Consider the following 20,542-nt stretch of genomic DNA (forward strand, 5'->3'; position numbering starts at 1 on the left):
TGGGAAATGTGAGCTTTTATGTGAAATTATTGTAAATCATAGAGAATATGCTTGAAAAAACAGTAAAAACCATCTGTATATTTGCAGATAAAATAAAACAATAACATGTATAAATAATACTTTGTATAGGTAAGATATTTATTGTGAATACAAGCTGTTTTTCAGCTAAAAATTTTAAATCACTTTCACAAGCTTTTGCTATTATTAATAATTTTAAACGAGAATGAATTGCATTTGTTTATCACTTGACCGCATTTCAATGTGTTCAATTCCATGATTTTTCATGGATTTTTCGAGTTTTCTCGAAGATTTTCATTAATTTTCACTTTTCATGTTAATCGCGATACTCCCCTGAACATTGTAAAATTTTGAAATTTTTCAAGTTTTTCTGATTTTCTATGAATTTTCCCGAAGCTTTCCACTAATTTTCATCGACAACATTTTCCAACGGATGAACACGGAACGGATGAATATTGAAATGTGGTAAAAAGATATTTATATTAAAAAACAGACGATAAAAAATGGTTTCACTCTTCATTTTATTGTTTTCAAATGGATGTTTACAACTATTGATCCTATATTTCTATATAGCTTACTTCTATGCTAAATACTACGAACTTGATATAATTCTGAAAAGGCACACAGTGAACACATAAGAAATCACAATTGCTTGAGTGGAATACAGTAAAAGGATAAATTGCGTTTGAGCGATGTGGTAAACTAACAAACGCTTTTAGGTATTTGTTGGAGTGCAAAAATAATGTACACAAACATGCATTTATGTTATTTTCATAGAGTAAATACAATGTCACACTTGACTTTGTTCTACATTTTATGATAAAATAAATGGAGCAGGCACCTCGCAAGTGCCAGCATGTTTATATTGCTATTTATTACCATTTATGTAGTTTTTCTTTTCTTTATTTTATATACATCATGTATGAATTTCTTTTAGTTATTATGTATCTCTAATAATTCAACTGTTGCAACTATTAACAAAGTAATAAAAAGTCGATAAATAATAAAATTAACGAACACCTTGTCATCAAGAGATATAAATTTTGGAAAAAAATATAACATATATATTCATTATATTATTTTAAATTGTTAACTTAACTTAACTTAAAACCAATGATAAATAATTATAATTTCTTATTTTAAATATGTACTAAAATTGCAACATAAAATTTAGAAAAGAGGAAGCCAAGAAAAAAAATATGGCATGAAATAAAAATCCATCTTTCTAAAATTAAATTTTTCATGCCTACAAGAAATGACGCTTTTTCTCATTATTTATTATAATTTTTTTAAGCAAGATCTAGAATATAAATTAATAGACATATTCAGATTCTTAAGAAGCATACCCTTTATAAAAGAAGAGTATAACCTATAAATATTTCTACTTGACGATCCACAATAAGCCCAAAATCGAATGGGCTGAGGTGGAGATAAACCTGAAATCATCATAAGCAAGATCACTTAGATATGTGACTGAGGAAAGAGCTACGAAATCCAGCTGATATTATTTAAATGTCGTCCCTTGAAATTTTTTTTTATTTGTGCCCGCCGCCCACTAGACCAACTATTCCATTCGCGGCAGAAAACAAGAGGAAAAGAAATCACTTAGATATGCCGATTAAAAATCTAGTTTAAAAAACTTTATAAAAGATGTTATTGACGAGCACCTTCAAAAAAAGGTGGCGCGCCATGGCGTTGTATGTACTTCAAACTCTTCATTTTTATTTATGATTTTTAATGGATATGTTTCTTATTTGATATACTACCTACAATCAAGAAAATATAAATGTAATCCTCGACAAATATTGTATTATACAATGGTTTATGTACATTGTATATAAAGAATGGTAAAAAAAAGGATAAGAAAAGTTACCCATTTATTTATTTTGTTCCAAACTTGGACTTAAATCAAATATACCTACTTGTTTTTTGCAAGATGGTGTATATTTTATTTATTTCATGTAATATAAATGTTGAGATTATTTACTGGGTCAGTGCTTAGCACATCCTAAGGTTTCAGAAATAAATGAGGAAGCCTACGATTCCAATGCATTAAGTACGATTTGACTCATACAGAGATCGTGGTGTAAACCATTTTAATGTTTCAATAATTAGAAAATTTGATAAAGTGGCTTACTTAATAAAAAAAAGGTATTGATAATAAATAATAAGACATGATTCTTTTAGCAAAATTGATGCATGCTGCAGTAACTATCACACATTTCATCAATATTTCTACGTTTTGAGCTAAATTTTTACTGTCATTTTTCTATTTGACTGATTTTCACTTTATTGGATATAAAAAGCATTTAGTATATAAATATAACAATGTTACAAAGCCTTTATGTATCCGCCGCATGGGAACACTCAACATTGACATAAGCAATCTAAAATTAGATTATATAGTATATGTGATGTTTATTAAAAAAGAATCTTTTTTATTTATATACTTGTGTATACTAAACATAACATAATATTAACAAACGACTCAAATACGCAGCGTCGTAAAATACAGGAAAATGAGGAAAAACAGGCATCACCTCTTCTATATTTCTTCTAATATACTATTAAATATATGTCAATTCTTCAGTAAATAGAGTCAATTCAATTCAATTAGAGACCATTCTAAAGAGTAAGTAGCTGTTGTTGATGATTTTGTATATACGTCTCTAATATTTTCTTTCTACTTTTATTGCAAAATGTACAGCAAAAATTGTACCGAAGTTTTAAGAGATCAACAGCACTTGCAGAATATTGTTAGTGTTATTTTAGTAAAATAAAATTTGGTACCAAAAGAGATACAATGATTTGTTTTCTTTTTGAGTAAAAAAGGTGCTCTCTATAGTAAATTTTGGGTCTTGAAGAATATAATGTATGTTTTCACTTGAATGCAGATTGTTTTTTGTTCTTGAATAAATAAAAAACAAATTATGAATTTAGAGACGAGTTGACTTAAAACCATGAATATTAATTTTCTAGACGACTTTCAATTCACGTATATAGCATATTTAGAGATAAAACGAAACAAAAATAAAGTTATAAAAGAAATTGAGTGTTCAGCAATCAGATGTTAAGAGCAAATATATACAGCGTGTCTTTATTTCATGGCAAAGAAAATAAATAAACACTGAAAGGGAAAAATCTATTCAATTGACGTCAGGTGTTTTCAAACAGATCGTGATTAAGATATTTATTTTTAGCGTGTTAGGATGAATTGTTAAATTACTAAGAATGAACTACTAGCATGAAAAATTTTGAAAACTAACAAATTAACCCATGTTTGATCATATTTAAATATGTAAGTACATAACGATAATTTCGATATTTGTTTTTTTTTTTTTTAATTTATTTTTATTTGTGTAAATGTAAGTAAATAAGCAACTAAAAATTAAATAGGTATACATGCAATAATTTACTCTTCTAGACTTTTGTCAACAAGTCACTTGAATGTATTTTTACCCAATGGTTTTAAAAACTATACAAACAAAGCTAACAAAGAAACAATTTCCATCTTTTTGTTTCTGTGTTTGTTGATCGGAACACCAGACACTTAACAGACAAAAACCTCTCATATATTGTTAATAAATTTGAAATACCTTCACGAAATTATAGTGCTGCTACTTTATAACACTTTATTTTTTAAAATAAAATCTTGTTGAAAATTTAAAGTCTTGAGCACATGGAAAGATTTTTAACTATTTCTAGGTGAAAATAACACCGCATTCCAACTGAATCAGCTTGCACAAAGTTTAAGTTAAGCTTTTCTTAAAGATTGGAAAAAACTAACTACTACAAACTATTTTAGAGAAAAACAAATAATCAATCAAACAATCACCTTATTAAAACAACTATATTTTCGAAAAATTAATCAATTTTCAGTTACCACATGAACTATTTTATACACTAAATGCTCCATACAAAATAAAAACTTTTCCATGCGTCAAAAATTTAAAGCCAAAATGAAAGATTTTTTTTTACAAATGATTGATATATTTATGTAGCCTACATAACATAGGTCAAACTATAGTTTTAAAAAAATCGTTTAAATACATTTTTTAAATTTGATTTTCAGATGTTCGACGTGGGTAGTTATAATTTCAAAAATATTGTAAAAACATTTTAATTGATCGATGTTTAAAATAAAATGAATGAAAATATCAGGTTTGACTTAAATAAGAGTTTAACCACAAAATTTCTTGCAGTTGCTTTAAACATGTAGTGAACTTATGTAAAAATTCTATTTGGATTTAAATCATCTGTACCTATACATATTAAATATCAGTACAAAGTTTTTGACCAACTGATTCTACAAAAAAAATCATACGACCATTGCATTTTACAATTTTTGGCACTGTGAATTGGATGACAAAAACTCCCATCCACAATAAATCTACGTGTTTTCAGTTTTTATTATCTTTAACTTTTATAAAAAAGTAAAAAAAAAAACTTTATTAAAACTTTTATTTCATTTATATTATTATTAAGTTTTTAAATGAATTCTTAGTTTTCAATCCCAAAATCATATTTTAATGTCGTTCTTATGATATTTTTTTTTGTCACAAAACTACGTAACCACCTATTTTTAATAATGTAGAGGAAATAATCACTATCAGGGCAAATGAAAATGAACAGACCATGGATTCAAGATTGTCCTTGGTCTCCCTAGGTAAAAGTTTATTTGTGTTTTGTATTATCCTTCTAGGAAAGTTTATAACCAGAACTATGCCTTAAAAATAGAGCGGAACCACGTAATTATCTCAAAATGCTTCAGGTTACTTTTCTTTTTTAAATAAAAAAAAATATATATATGGTATACATCTAGCCAACATTTTCTTTCATCATAGCAAACCTAATGACTAAAATTCTTTACAAACTCAACAATATAAAAATTTGTTAACATAAGAAAGGATAACAATTATATTGTTTTTCGATTATTTTGAAGACACATGACAATTTGTTATACTTTTTTTCTAAATGCGATTAAAAATAATTAGGAATGTCAAACAGTTAAAAAAACATAACATAAATTAATTTTTCAACAAGAAAAGTATATAATCTTTACAACACTCTTATTATTATTTAACCTTTCAGAATTTATATATTTAGTTATTGCATTTTTATTGTAAAATAATAATTGATTCAATTAAGCCCTTTTTACGCTTCTTTTTTTTCGTTGGTATACTTTATTTATATGCAAATGCACAAATGAAGGACAAGGAACTTTTTCCAAATTTGATTTAATATTTTTTTTTTTCGTGCACAATAAATAATGATAGATATCAGTAGGTAGTCACCAAAATAGAGAAAATTTTCTTTGGGGTGAACAAAGGAACGAAAAATGAAAGAAATAAAATGGCACGAACCTTTTGTGCTATTAAAATAAAAGAGACAAATTAATCACGTACTGTTCTTGTGGCTTGAATACATGTAAGAAGATTAAATTGAAATAAATTGAGATGGGTACCTTACTTAAATTTCATTTTTAGCATTTTTTTAAATATAAAAGACTATATACATTTGCATTTGCTTTACTTTTTAATTGAAAAAATTAATGTAAAATTATATGTACATAAATATTGTATTGAAATTTTTCATTGTGTTTCATTTTGGTATTTTGGGTACCTAAACTTATAATCAATAAATTTTTAAAAATTTTAAAACATATAGCTAGTTATGCATATTTTTTTTACGAAAAATACGAGAACAAATATATTCTTAAAGAAAGAAAGGGAGAGTCAAATGTTTAATTTTAAATATAATGTATGTCTTCTTCATAGAGACAAATCTTCAAGAATCCTGAATTAATTCATACATAACAATGACGAAGTTAGGTCTGACACATTTAAAAAGTTTCAATTTTCAAACTTTTACAAATATTAAAATGAGCCAATGTTTTTTTCTTCTCCATGTCAGTAAGTATACATTTATTGCAGAGGGAAAAATATATATAATCGAGAAAGAATGAATAGTGAGGAAGGAAAATGTTAGAATCATATTGAATTGACGACGACACTCGTTCATACGTATAAAATAAAACTGACATATACAAACATAGCTTGTAATCAAAAAATAAAATAATACAAAGTGAAACGTAATAATATGCACCAATACCATGAAGTGCTAGCACATACCTACCGACGCCATTCATTTATTTCACTCCATTTTATTTTTATTACTATTATTTTAATATTAAAAAAGCAGGGGCAAGCAAGCAAAATACAAAAAAAAGAAGAGAGAAAAATTAACAATATTTTCACACATTTATTTATTTATTTATAGAAAATCTATTCAAAAGACTCATTCATTGCTATCATATTGTAAGTATCCACAATTTTATTGTAGTATAGACTAAAGTGAAAACGTTTTTCACATTGTTTTAATAATTTTTTTGCCGATATTAAACATTGAATTTGAACTTTGTTCGTATGATAAGTATTTTTTTCTATATTCATATTTTCAGTCACTCGTAAATCTGTTGAATGATAAAAAGTACTTCAACAATTCGTACTCTACCAAAAACATTCGCAGCCTCTTAAACTTAATCATTATTCCTGAGTTGTTAATAACTCTTGTTGAATCAGATTTTTGTATGATGTATGATGAAATGTCATTTACATTCCGTGTCATATATTGCAGAATGCCTCTTATTTTTTTATTTTGAAAAATCTTATACATACCTAATACAAAACTTTTTAATCAATAATAAAAGAAAAGAGAACGCCAGGTATTTTGATTTACAGTTCATAAAAGATATCGGTAAAATAAATCGATTTCTTCCTCTCAATTATCCTCTTTTTGTGCTTGATCATGCGGTCGCAAAACAAAATTGACAGTAAGAGAATAAGGGGCACCTTTTTTGAGCTTAAAAAGAAACATGTAATATTGAGTTTCTTTCGAAATTTCGAGTGAAGAAATAATTATATCTGTTAGTTTCATTATTTTTTGTTAAAATAGCAAATTTAAAATGGAAAAGTTTTACAACGATCAACAATTAAAAATACCTTTGAAATTGATATTTTTCCTCGTGTATATGTTTTATACATGTCAACAAATTCACCGAGTGCCGATATGACGAAAAGATACTTCATGTAACTAAATTTTATTGTACTTTGCCGTCGAAATTATGTTAATTTTATATCCACGTTTAGCACATTTTTTCTTTTTTCCTATTTTTTGATGAATTTTTAGAAAAGATGACGGTATTGTGAAGAATTTTTAACGTATTCTAATGTAAACTAACGATTAATTTTTCTGGCACACTGAAATATTTAATTTACACCACATTTAATACAGAAATTTTCAGATTGTTTCTGCTTTTTTTAAATCTCACTGAATTTTATTTTCTTCTTACGATTTTTACACTTGTACAATATTTAAAAAAATATCTGTACGTTTCGCAGAATACTAAAAAATTGTTATACATATTTTTGTTACGTTTACATTCTATTTTAGTAGAACTCAATATTGTATTGCAATATACTTTTTTTGTTCTTTTAGAGTTCATACATTTTGTTTAGATTATCTAATAAATAATATGCTAAGACTACATTCTCTCAACTCGACTTCAAAATTTTGATTTTCATTGATTATATTTATAGTATTTTATATTCTATATGCAGCGAGACTTACGAGACTAAACACATGTCTATATCGGTCCAGATTTTCAACTATACTAAAATAATGTTACAAAAGCCGTGACTGCCTTGTAGCACCCAAAACGTGTATAATTTTCCTCAGTATGCCTTGCTGTATAAGTTTAGATTCATAAATACACCAATATACGCAAAACTGCAGGAACACCCATATGTTTCATCAGAAACTGGCACAATTTTCCGTATGTCTATAACAGCCGGAGCGCTTACCCTGAGAGAGTACATTTCCTTCATATATCTACATTCGATAACTTGCGTACGGAGAAAAAATGAAAATTTGTCTGCTATAAAATAGCTGTATGAGACAAAGTATTTTCCTTCAACATCTATATTTATCTATATGACTTTATGTAATATTTATATAGAATTAACATTACTCACCATACTCATAGTCACGATTCATTCGAAAAGCAAATTACTCATTTTACGAATAAATCTCGTGTGTCTTTGTATCATAGGCATCAAGCACAACGCTTCGTGGGAATTTTAGGAAACAGAGAAAATATTTCTGTTTTGTCTGGAAACCTCTCTTGTTGCGAAAAATTTGTTGACATCATATATGCATACACTACAGTGAAGAGAGTGACGGAATTTTCCTCGCTCTCTTTGTTTTCCTTTTTATAGCATTTCAATGTAAAATGAGTACGTTGAACTACACTTAAAATAAAAGGGTTGCCGACTGTTTGATCATTTGGAAAGAAATCTGCGCTTTGGAACATGTAATCAGAAACTTTCGAGCAGTACTCAATTATCTGAAATTATAAGTGTGATTTTGTTGATCTTAATTAGTTTTACCTTTTATGTAATTTATCTGATGTTTGACTAAGATTGATTTTTTACAAGATATTTAATTTAGCTATCCAAATGTCAAAAATATATACCTAATAATTAATTTATTGTTATAAAACAAAATCATAATATCTGTATTTCATATTTTTTAACATATTAACTATATGTATTGATAAAAAAAATAAAAAAAATTATAATAAATGTGAATGGAGAAATTTGAAAAGCAAAACTCTTACTAAATAATAATATAAACAAAACATATACTTTTTTGGTTGAATTTTAATAATTTAGCATGTAAAAACTTGTATTTCAATCAGAGGTGTAGCAAGCCGAAAATTATTGGGGGGCAAACAGAACAAATATAGCTTCTGATCCCCAAATTTTGAAAATTTCCTTTGAAAACTTAACATTAGGGCATTGCTCTCATATTTCCCTTATGACGCTACGCACCTGGTTTCAATAAAACATAACTAATATTCAACTAATTTACTCAAAAAAGTTACACTTTTTTGGTTTTATAAAAATACAGTTTTGATCAATTCGTTTTTAAGAACCAAAATAAAAATACTTAAAAGCATTTTTATGTTTTAGCTTATGACTTCAAAAGTAGCTTGATATTAAAAAAAAAAATAATACCTAATAATTACTTTTTTTCGTAGTTATCAATACCTACTGATTCGATAGGATTTGAACAAAAATAAATCAAAATGTTATACAGTAAGATTGACTTTTTAAAGGATTTTATGCTATTTTGATTTTCTTTTATAATTATAATTGTATATGATTGAAAATTTTCAAATTTTGAATAAAAAAAACCCTTATTTAATTAGAATTATTATATCAATTTGATCAATTGATTTTTATATCAAATTTTCCTTTTTTGACGTTTGCACCAAATTTTTATTTATTTAAATAAATTTATTTTAAAATTTTGTTTAAATAATAAATAAAAAATCATTTTAAATAACATAATTTAGGAATGCTTTGAAAAAATTATGAAAAAAACAACAATACTAAAAGTTTCTTTGTCTAAACTTGCATACAATGCGACGCAATTTGGCCGTTATTGCATTGCATCTACATTTAATGGAAAATGCACTGAACTTGTTTTGCATGTTTAAAAATTTTCCGCAACGAAAATTCAACGCGTGTTGGAGTCTTTGGATTGAAACAATCAAAAAATATTTAGAATTGATAATAAATCTTTTTAAATTGAATGGAATCAACAGAAAATTGAAAATAATGCTTGGTTTCAAACACTTGAAACAAGCAAAAAATCTGACACAATCACTGATGTTTGTCAAAAAAATATATTCAAATCTATTTATGGACCAAGTTTTTGGCCATAGAAAAGTATTTCAGAGATTTTGTGACCACAAAAGAGAAAAAACAACACTGAATTACTAAAATCTACAGCATAATAGAGAAAACAAAATGAAAAATAGTATAAAACGTAAAATTTGCTACGTTTTTTAGTAAAAAAATCAAAAATAAACAATATTTAAACGGACAATTCTTTACAATTATTATTCATTTAATTTTAATATGTTTAAATAAACAACATATTTTGCGATTATCTATGATTTTTGTTGTTAAATTTAAAATAATCACTTAGAAACGGCATAAAATTGATGAGAATTTTCATCAAACCAATATTTACATTTCCATACGACCTACTTCTCGGGCAAAAAATGTTCACGTAAGCAGTGCTCGATAGGTGTCGCCTCGAAAATTTGAATTAAAGTCGTTGAAAAAAATAAACAAGATAAAAGAAATCCGAAATGTCTTTGACAGCGAAGAAACCTGCAGCCAAGAAGGCCACTAGCTCTACGCCTGCCAAAAAAACTGTTGTTAAAAAGGCAAAGTCGGCTACCACAAAGCCAGCGAAGAAAACGGTGAAGCCTAAGCAGAAAGCAACAAAGCCGAAAGCTGCTGCAGTGAAGAAGCCCAAGACTCCAAAGCCAAAAAAAGCAAAGAAGCCTACAGCAAAGAAAGCAGCTCCTAAAAAGAAGTGAATTTATGTGTAAATAACAACAAAAACACCGTGCTAATATTTAAGGATATTTCTTTCAATTTTATCTAATCTCTATTGTCGTTAAGAATTAAAATTAATATTGATTGTCCCTTATTTGGACTTACAAATTTTAAATATAAGAAAAGTTATATATTATTTGAGCAAATATGATAAACAGAAAATAAAGACGAGATTTATTTAGTAGACTTAAGACGAAATAAAACTTTAATTTATTTACAAATAAATACCTTTTCGAATTATTCATTTCGCGACCAAATGTTTTAGAAATTAAAGTACCTACCTACTAGTATGTAAGTATGTTTAATCGAAAAAACAATTTCTTCAAATAAAAATAAATGAAATTTTATTTGTACTTCCAATCACTCAAACACAATAAATATAAATATAATAATAATTCATTAAAATAATACTTTTAAAAACTTAAAATCGATAAATTTTACCAGCAGACATTTCAATTTTTCTTGGTTGTCTTTTTTAATATGTGTTTTTTAAGTGTCTTTGGCTTCTTAACTGCCACTTTTTTGGGTGTTTTTGACTTCTTCGTAGGACTGGCTGTTTTCTTTGTTGGATTCTTCTTGGGTGTCTGGACTTTGCTGACGACGGTCTTTTTCGATTTTTTCGAGAAACCACTCTTTTGTGCTTTGAGTTTTTTAGCCTTATTCTCTTTGGTTGGTAACTTAAATGATCCTGCAGCTCCTTTTCCTTTGGTCTGAACTAACAAACCATTGGCAACAGCTTTCCTGAGGAATTTCTTGATATATGGTGACAATTTTTCGGAATCCAATTTCGCATTAAGTTTAATGTATTTTTTGATGGCCAACAATGATGAGCCTTTACGTTCTTTTAGAGCTTTTACAGCACCAACGACTAATTGTTTCACTGGAGGATGAGCTCGGGCATGCTGGTTGACCTTCTTTACACTGGTCGTTTTAACCTTCTTTGGAGATGTTGCTGTTTTTGCCATTTTTTCGATAACTTTCTTCAACGAATTATTGCGAAATTAAAATTTAAACAGTTTTTGATGTAGCGACACCTATCAAACATTACTCACATACATTTGTTTTGCCCGAGAAGTAGGTCTTTCAAACAACGGAGGTTACTTGTTAAACATTAAATTTGAGCTTTTGTTTCAACTTCGCTAATAAATAGTAGAATTTCAAAACTAGATGGTAATGATTCTTCCAATAATGGAGAAAGATTTATTTAAAAAATTAAGATTTATCGGTAGAGAGCAAATCAAACTAAAAGATCTTTTAAAAAAAGGAGAAAAACAGTTATAAATACGAAAGCAGAAACAGAAAATTTTAACTTTACTTCTTTTTTTGTCTAATTTTTCATCAACACCATCACTACACAAACATGAAGCATAAATAATTGAAAGACAAACCTATTTTGGTTTATTTTCTCTCAGAAATAAAATAAAATAGTTTTTAAAACCATAGATTTCTCTTAAATATATCTAATATTTTTGTCCTACTTCGAAAAACGTAATCCTTTGTTCTAACATATTTTCTCTTCATTTTATGAAAATAAAAATATTTTAGTATGAATTTTCATAAAGTTTTTAAAGGTTTTTTAATGATCATTTGAATAAGTCGTAGTATTTTGCAAATCAAACATTGGACATCTGAATTTTTGAGAAATCACCAAAATTACTAAAAAATAAATTCAACCATAAATTGCGGCGCAATAATGCATATTGCGAAGTAAAATTTTATTTTTTTATGATTTCTTTTAGGATACTTCTAATCTTCTAATTTTGCAAAATTAAAATTGTTTCGTTTTATTATCAATTTTATTATTCATTTTAAACACTTATAGTTCTGAATATATTGAAACCCGTGTGGGCCGTTGATAAAATAACACCTGGTAGCTGAGGGTGCCAATGCAATTCTTTAATTTCTTTCTGTCCTTGATGAATAAAGAGTAACTGCGGTGGCAGATTCCGTAGTTTTTCATTTTTCTGATCGTCAGCGCTCTCATCCCGTTCTAAAGACAAATCCCACAATGCTATTTGATCATCATCACCACCACTTGCAAGGACAGTAGAATCTTTTGGGTGCCATTCAACTGTTGTTATGTGATTTGTGTGGTGTTTGAATGTAGCAATTGGAGTTTTGTTCTGGAATTGCCGCAAGTCCCAAATATTCAACACTCCATCATCACCACCAGAAGCGATAAATGGTTCATTTCTATTCCAACTGATAACGTTGACGTCACTTTCATGTGCATTGTCGCACGTCAACATGCAAGCTTTTGATGGATTCGCTCTTATATCCCAAATTCGAATGCTTTTATCAACAGAACATGATGCAAGGACATTTCTTTCGTTCGGACTCCATTGCAAATCTTCTACACTAGCTGCATGCCCTTGGAGAGGACGTTGATCCACCAACCATGAGTCTTCGTGAGGCTTCCATATGTGGATATCTTTTCGACAATCACCCGATGCTAAGTAACCTGGCATAGTTTGACACCAGTCGAGAGCGAATCCTTCCTGTTGATGACCACTGAAGCTAAATGTTGGTTTAGTTAGATCTGATCCATGTCCCATTTCGTAAGCCTTTAATGCATTCTTGTCATCGACTGCTTGTAATTGATCATTCAGGTTGTAGATGTGGACGCGACCAAGCTCGCTCCACGATGCCGCAAAAGTTGTATTGTTGAATCGCGTGCTGCGCACTCGATTTACACAACCCTGATGTTTAATTAGTGCACATGCCATTTTGGGTTTCTTTTCATCGTCCTCTTCTTCATCACTATCGCTCAAGTCGCTCTCCATGTCCGAGTCCTGCTCTTTACTTGTCCGGTGCAAATTAGACATTTTCATAACAATTAAACTGTTCACGTGCGCCCTTGCTGCTTGAGTACCACAAACCATGTAACACGACATTGGAAATGATTCACGAGCATCACCCAAATCATCGGGGATTATATCGAAACTCAGACATGGTGCTCCGGTGTGAGCTTGATGCAACATCACGTATGCAGATTCGTCACACTCTAACTCTTCATCTTCATCAAGTTTCTGGCCCGGAATATAGACGTCATCAGTTTCTTCTTGATCTCCTCCAGTTCCACTATCAGCATCGTCGTTGTTGTCTGCTTCCAAATCCTCGTCAGCCTGTAAGACATTATTTCAATTAAGCTTTACGTGAACCTTAAAAAGACAAAGGGATTCTCACATCCATTGGTTCGAAGTCAACGACTTCCATACCACTATTTTCCTCTTCCATGATATATTTGAATCAAATTTATTTTTGTTGTTTTCTGCTCTACACGTGAAAATAAATAAAATCAGCGTGAAAGTCGAATCGTTTGAATCAGCAGTGTATTGTCAATTAAACGAATTGAATTAACAAAAGACATTTCCATATAGGTATGTTTGACTGAAACAACATTTTTTCAAATCATTAAACGAAGAAACGACGCGCGACAGACAACGTTAGAATGCCTAAATTTTTGTCTCGGATATATCGACGAATAAGAAAGTAACTGCCTATTTTCTTACAATTAAAAGGAGAACTTTTAAACAACAATTGTCATTATTTTTTTTATAGTTTCTAATTGTTAAAACAAAAACAAAATAGCACTAAAGCATACACGGCGACAAATGTCAAAATAAAATCAGTCTGCAAAGCACCCTGAAAATGATTGGTCGTGTTTCGCCGGTCTCTATGGAAAAGGAAAATAGAATGATATTTAGACAAAATAAGATTAATAATATAAAACGGACTTGAAGTTCTATTTTTGTGACAAAGTTGTAGCTTAAAGTTCCATTGAAAAAATGGTGTGGAATAAAAGTAGTAATATAACAAAGCAAAAGTGAAACAAAACGATCTAGAACACATCTTTATTTAAAACCCTGAGGTATTTAAGTCTCCGTAAAATAAACCCATCAAGGAGCTCAGTAAATTGTAAAATTATATATTTTATCGATTTGGCATTTTGTTTACTTAACACCGGATATGAAAATTATGACAAAACTATTATTTGGTATTCGTTTTTTCAAAAATATTCAATCCGTACGCATTACGGCAAAAACTTTCTTTGATTAATACTAACGTTCAGAACGTTTGCTTAGTACTTACCAATAGCAGAACACTGGCCTTTGATACACTGGTTTATTCACAGTAATATGTGCAAATACCACCGAATTAAAGTTGGCAAGACGGATCGATATTTAATACTAAGTAGTATAGTAACGGTAAAGGAATAATAAACATGCTGATTTTTTTTAGGAATGATAAAATAATTAAAAGACGCCCAATATATATTTGTCATGTTTTTTTCACGTGTTATCTGATCCTCTACTTTTTTTTCTTATTAATAAATAGGTATACATCATCCTAAGGAAATTTTAAATTTCGGAAATTTCTTTATAGTACATTGAACCAGTAAAAAGTAAAATATAAAGTTAATAAAAATAAAGATATAAATTTATTGCACGTGTTTCATGCATTGGAACAAATTGTGCTCAAGAATAGGTCAATGTTATCTTATCACTGAGTCATTTATTTATCTTCGTGTTGAGGAAATTCAAACAAAAGCGAGTGTTTATTGACCGAGTCGCAGAGTTCAGTTTATATGTATAATTTTCTGGATTGCTCAAAATAATAGCAATTCATAATTCTTACATTTCTTATAGCATTTATTCATGTTGTTTCAAATGACGTTATTTAAATTAAAAAGGATTGTTAAGGTTGAAGGTTGCAATTCTTTTCCAGAATTTGCATAATTGGGTGCTGTTGAATAAGTAATATGAGTTATGAAAAACATAATAAATACTTTGATTTTGTTCATGATGTGACTAAGTCTGCAGAAACAAATTATAGGTTCGTTTAATTTTCAAGTTAGACAAATCATACAGTTTTTTAAAAAAATATTTTATAGTGTTTTTTGAAGGAGATTAAACAAATTAATTATTTATAAAAACGACAAACAACAAAGTCGTCACCAATTATTTTATGAATTTATGTTCATAGTCATCTGTCCTTAGGATACAAATTGTTTAATATCGTTTAATTGTTCGTAATAAATTTATAGCTTTTAAATTGCATTTTCTTCTTCTTTGTTTCTACTCATAAAGAGTAAGAGAGCAGTGTTAGCGTAACTGTTGAATCGTAAAGTTCATGATATTCGTTCAAAAGTATTTAATATGCATTTTTCTATCTCAAGTCTTTGATAGTGATATTCTACGGAATTGTTACTTAATGCCAACAAGCAAATAGTAAAAGTGTTCGAATAATACATACACACACGGTCATTCACATATTACACAATGTTTGTGTTACTTGCTGACATGTCTGTTATTTTATATATTTATGCCATATCAATGAATGTTAGTGACAAATTATGACACTGTTTTGAAACTCAAGAGATTTTAGCAAAAAGTAAACCTAAGTTAAATAAATTTTATTATTTTTTTTGCAGGTGCTCCTTTTTCCACAACAATAATATTTTACACGTAAACTAAGTTTATGGCGGAATCAGTTTTTTTTACCAAAATTGTAAAATGAACAATCTCAATAGTTTTTGCTAAAAAAAAAATAAATAGTTTAAATAATCAAAACAAAGTGAAAATCGAATTAAAAAATTATAGAAACAAGTAAATTATATTTTGGGAAGGAACAAGTGTAATTGCAATTCATGCCAGAAGACCAACGATTAATCTTATTTTTTATAATTACATCTAGTAGAGAATTCAAGGTGAGACATCAAAACATTGAAAATTTTTGGATTGAACTGATTTCTGTAATTTTCGTTTAACCGGATACGTAAAAAATGAAACAATTGTTAAACACTAAACGACAAAATGAAGTGTGACAAAATCAATTGAAATTTTTCTTTAATTGCAGATATTAAACAAACTAAGACGTACTTACAACAACAAGGCCTTCTTCATATTCTAATATTATTGTTGATATATTACATAAAACGACGCTAATTTATTGGAAAATCGCCAGACATCAGACGTTAATTTTATAGAGTATTTATTTTTTACGAAGAGAGAAAGAGACAAGTTACTTTTTTGTTTGAGTCTCTGTATTGAAAATACTTAAATTATTTGAAAAAAAAATAAGACAAATAAAGAAATGACGTAGATGGTCACATAAAGCGGAAAAGATACAGGTGTTGCAAAAAAATATACTGTGATAGAGGTTAAGATATAAAAGTTAGGTTATATAAAATGGTGGTGGAGTTAAATGTAAACCAGTTGAATCAGCGAACAGTGGGAACAGTACCAAATGGGAACAGTACCAACGGTAAAATAAACGATCAACAACTGGCAGAAATCAAAATTAATCTATTGTCTCCAAACGAGGTCACATTCAATGTATCTGATGATAAAAAATTCCAAAATGGCGGAGTCACATCGACTCCAACTAAAATGATGCGATACGAGACGTCCGATACAGATTCAATAGTGTCTTCGATAGCGACAACAAATACGAGTAGTAAAAAGAAACCAAATATTCCCGATGGAGGGTATGGCTGGGTTGTCGTGTGTGCATCTTTTGTAGTGTCTCTCATAGCTGACGGCATCAGTTTTTCCTTTGGTTTAATTTACACCGAATTACTACATAATTTCGACTCTTCTCCAACAAAGCTTGCATGGGTAGGGTCTTTGTTTTTAGCAGTACCGCTTCTTGCTGGCCCTGTCATGAGCAACTTGGTCGACAAATTTGGTTGTCGTCGAATGACAATGATCGGCGGAACACTTTCTTGCTTGGGATTTGCTCTAGCTGCCATTAGTGATTCCGTTGGAGTGTTGTATCTAACGTTTGGTATTATTGCCGGAATCGGTCTAGGAGTTGAATATGTAACGGCAGTTGTGTCTATAGCCTTTTGGTTCGACAAAAAACGAACATTTGCTACAGGGATTGGAGCTTCCGGCACAGGCCTAGGCACATTTATTTTTGCCCCTTTAACACAATACCTGATTCAAAGTTATGGATGGCGTGGTGCAACTCTATTACTTGCTGGAGCTCTTTTGAATTTTGCTGTGTGTGGAGCTTTGATGCGAGACCCTGACTGGCTAATTGAAGAAAATCTACTGGAAAGTCGATCGGAAAGTATGCAAACTTTCTCGCCTCAAGCTTCGAACTTGTGCCTAGATGAAATCAAAAAATTAATTGAAACGGGATGTCCCAAGGAAGACATTCTAGATACACTAGTTACTAGTTATAACACGGAAGCGAATCAAAAAATCGCTGATACCGACATCGTTACTGCTAAAAAGTATTTAAGTGAAATGATTTTGCCCACCTATTTCCGAAATGGCAGTGAAGAATTTGAAATTGCTGCTGACAAACGATGTGCTAGTAGAAGATCACTACGTCATGTTCTATCGCACGAATACGTCTCGAATGAAGGAACTCCAATTTTAGAGTCACAAACTCAGAAAAATAGCAAAAGTCCCGATGGAAATTCAGCTGAAAATTTTGCACGATCTGGCTGTAAGTTAGCGAGTAGCGAAACTCTCGATTCGTGGGAAAAAGTTGCATCAACAGACATTTTATCCAGACACGGTTCTCATAAGAGATTGTCAGAGTCCGGATCAATGGACGAAGGATTTTTAACTTACCGTTCAAACAATCTTTATGGAACTAACAAACTTCCGTATGGAAGTCGTTTTTCGTTGGATGAAACGATGATCCTCAAGCCGCATGAACGTTTCAAGCAAGATCTCGATAGAAGTCTGCGTGGTGCATCTCTTGATGTCGTTCGAGAAAATGAAATTTTCCAAATTAAACCTAAACAAGAAAGTAATGACATACGTATCGATATTCCAAATATTTCTCAAAGTAAACTGCATGAACGACGTATTAGACGCACGAAAACCGCCCCTCCAACAAGCGTGAGAAATAAGCCTTCATTGAAGTATCCAAACTACTTTCGAAACATGCGTATTCACCGAAACTCAATACACTATCGGGGAGCTATGCTGAATACACATCGGTATCGTCTCCGTGCGTCTTCCTGTCCCAATATTTATCGGAATTCAATGACAACGATTGCACGAGAAACAGAAGAGGCAAGCTTTTTTATCTTTTAATTTTCATTTTTTTTCAATTTATTGAATCAATTTTTTTTTTTTAGAAATGGTATGATGACTTTATTGACATAATAAAATCAATTTTTGATTTTTCCCTGTTTTTGGACTATAAATTCGGAATGATGTCGCTTTCGACGCTCGTTTTATTCATTTGGTAAGCATTTTGTCACTTATTTTCTCCCATTAAATATACATAAATATTTATCGCTAATTTTCAGGTTTATTATTCCATATTTTTACATAACTGAGCATATGTTAAAATTTGGATACAAAGAAGAAGATAGTGCGATACTTATTTCAGTTATTGGAATATTCAACACAATAGGAATGATTGTTTTGGGATATGCAGGTGACCAGCCCCAAGTTAACGTTACACGAACATATGCTGTATGTCTTGTTTGTAAGTTTTCTCTTTTTAACTAAAAGCAAGATTTATCAATAAATTGATCATTTTTCATAGTATGTGGCATATCAGTAGGACTCATGCCCATTTTTGTTACAAGTTATTGGATGTTGGTCTCTCTTTGTATTATTTTTGGACTGACGTTCGCAAGTTCATTTTCCTTCACACCAATTATTTTAGTTCGATTAGTAAATTTAGACGATTTTACCTGCGCTTATGGCTTAATTTTATTAGTTCAAGGAGTTGGATCCCTGGTTGGACCCCCATTAGCAGGCTTGATTTACGACTATACATTAAGGTTTAAAAAAGTTTTCAGTGTTTTAAATTAGACCTGTTTATTTTTAAATAATTGTTTATCTTTATAGATGGGATGATTCGTTTTATGCAGCAGGAGTTTTTATAGCGTTTTCGGGATTTCTTGCATGGATCATTGGTACTTTAGATCCAGTAGCAGATGATGATGACTAAAAAAATAAATTCTGGTTTGATTCAAAAAATCCTTCAACCTGTGACTTACAATCTGAATTAAACTGTTTCGTATACAACTGCCAAAGGTTAAATTAATTTTAATAGGAAAAGTTTTAAATCAAATTTTAGAAAGAATTATTATAGTATGAAAGAAAAGAAATGGTTTCCAAGGAAAACAATGTTGATATTTAATCAATTCGAGCTTTTTCTTAACGTCACTTAATGATAAATTTCTAAGGCACTTAAACAACCTAATAAATGTTCACAAAATGTCATTTGAGGACAATACTTATTTTAGAAATTCAGTCAATATAAATACTATTTTAATGATGTTTGCAACGATCAATCACAAAAGAAAACATATCAAAACAAATATAGTAGATTTTAGATGACATTGTCAATTTTTTACGTGTATCTTGTCAATTTCAATTGCGAAACTATTAGTATTCATTAAAAAAAATGGTCAAAATGACTTATAAGATATAGAGATTGTGATAAAGTTTAAAAAGAAAAGTGAATTTTTTCGTTTTGTTTAATATTTAGATTAGGTTTTAGATTTTTAGTTTTTTTTTTTGATAGTTCCTTGTATAAAAAAACCACCTAGTTTCAATTGTACCTATTTATAGAGTATTATTAAATAAATTAAAAAAATTTGTGAAGCCTTCCCGTACATGTATAGAAAATAAGAGAAGAAGGGCCTTTATTTTTTTTAAATTATTAATTTTTATGTAAGACAAATGTTATACCAACTTGTAAGAAATGGCTTAAATTCAAATAAAATATTATTCTCAAAATGTTTAAATCAGTCTATGTCCAATGGATTCATTAGTAGCTTGAATGCTGCCATTGCGCTCTCAAATTTACTTATTTTTTTCTCTAGCCTTTCTATTTTCTCATCTTTTTCCTGTAAAAGTCTGAGTAAATCAGCTCTCGATAAAGTCCCAAACTCAGATTCATCATTTTGTAGGTCTGTTTGACAAGCTGTGTCAACTGATGAAACATGTTTGACTTCTTCAATTAGTGAAACACGAACAAGATCCTTTGAATTAATTGTCTCTGGCATTATTTGTGGTTCATTTTTATTTTCGTTTGCTGTTAGTATTTGTGTTTCTTGTACT

General features: G+C 29.5%; 3 protein-coding genes across 3 annotated transcripts; 1 reads left to right on the plus strand and 2 right to left on the minus strand.

Annotated features, from left to right (window-relative positions):
• Window positions 1-10,945: 10,945 nt before the first annotated feature.
• On the minus strand, window positions 10,946-11,458 carry LOC134828766 (histone H1B, sperm-like). The gene has a single exon (XM_063841753.1). It carries the CDS (start codon window positions 11,456-11,458, stop codon window positions 10,946-10,948), a length of 513 nt encoding a protein of 170 aa, XP_063697823.1.
• Window positions 11,459-12,203: 745 nt separating this feature from the next.
• On the minus strand, window positions 12,204-13,808 carry LOC134831585 (glutamate-rich WD repeat-containing protein 1). The gene is made up of 2 exons (XM_063845343.1): window positions 13,680-13,808; window positions 12,204-13,618 (listed from the first exon to the last, which is right to left on the minus strand). Exons 1-2 carry the CDS (start codon window positions 13,728-13,730, stop codon window positions 12,302-12,304), a joined length of 1,368 nt encoding a protein of 455 aa, XP_063701413.1. The 5' UTR covers window positions 13,731-13,808; the 3' UTR covers window positions 12,204-12,301.
• A 104-nt stretch (window positions 13,809-13,912) lies between these two features.
• Window positions 13,913-20,439, plus strand: LOC134829908 (uncharacterized). The gene is made up of 8 exons (XM_063843202.1): window positions 13,913-13,985; window positions 14,055-14,364; window positions 15,928-16,203; window positions 16,353-18,532; window positions 18,598-18,707; window positions 18,772-18,953; window positions 19,014-19,254; window positions 19,322-20,439. Exons 4-8 carry the CDS (start codon window positions 16,685-16,687, stop codon window positions 19,422-19,424), a joined length of 2,484 nt encoding a protein of 827 aa, XP_063699272.1. The 5' UTR covers window positions 13,913-13,985; window positions 14,055-14,364; window positions 15,928-16,203; window positions 16,353-16,684; the 3' UTR covers window positions 19,425-20,439.
• Window positions 20,440-20,542: the final 103 nt, after the last annotated feature.

The sequence above is a fragment of the Culicoides brevitarsis genome, chromosome 2, assembly GCF_036172545.1.
Source record: "Culicoides brevitarsis isolate CSIRO-B50_1 chromosome 2, AGI_CSIRO_Cbre_v1, whole genome shotgun sequence".
Taxonomy (NCBI): domain Eukaryota; kingdom Metazoa; phylum Arthropoda; class Insecta; order Diptera; family Ceratopogonidae; genus Culicoides; species Culicoides brevitarsis.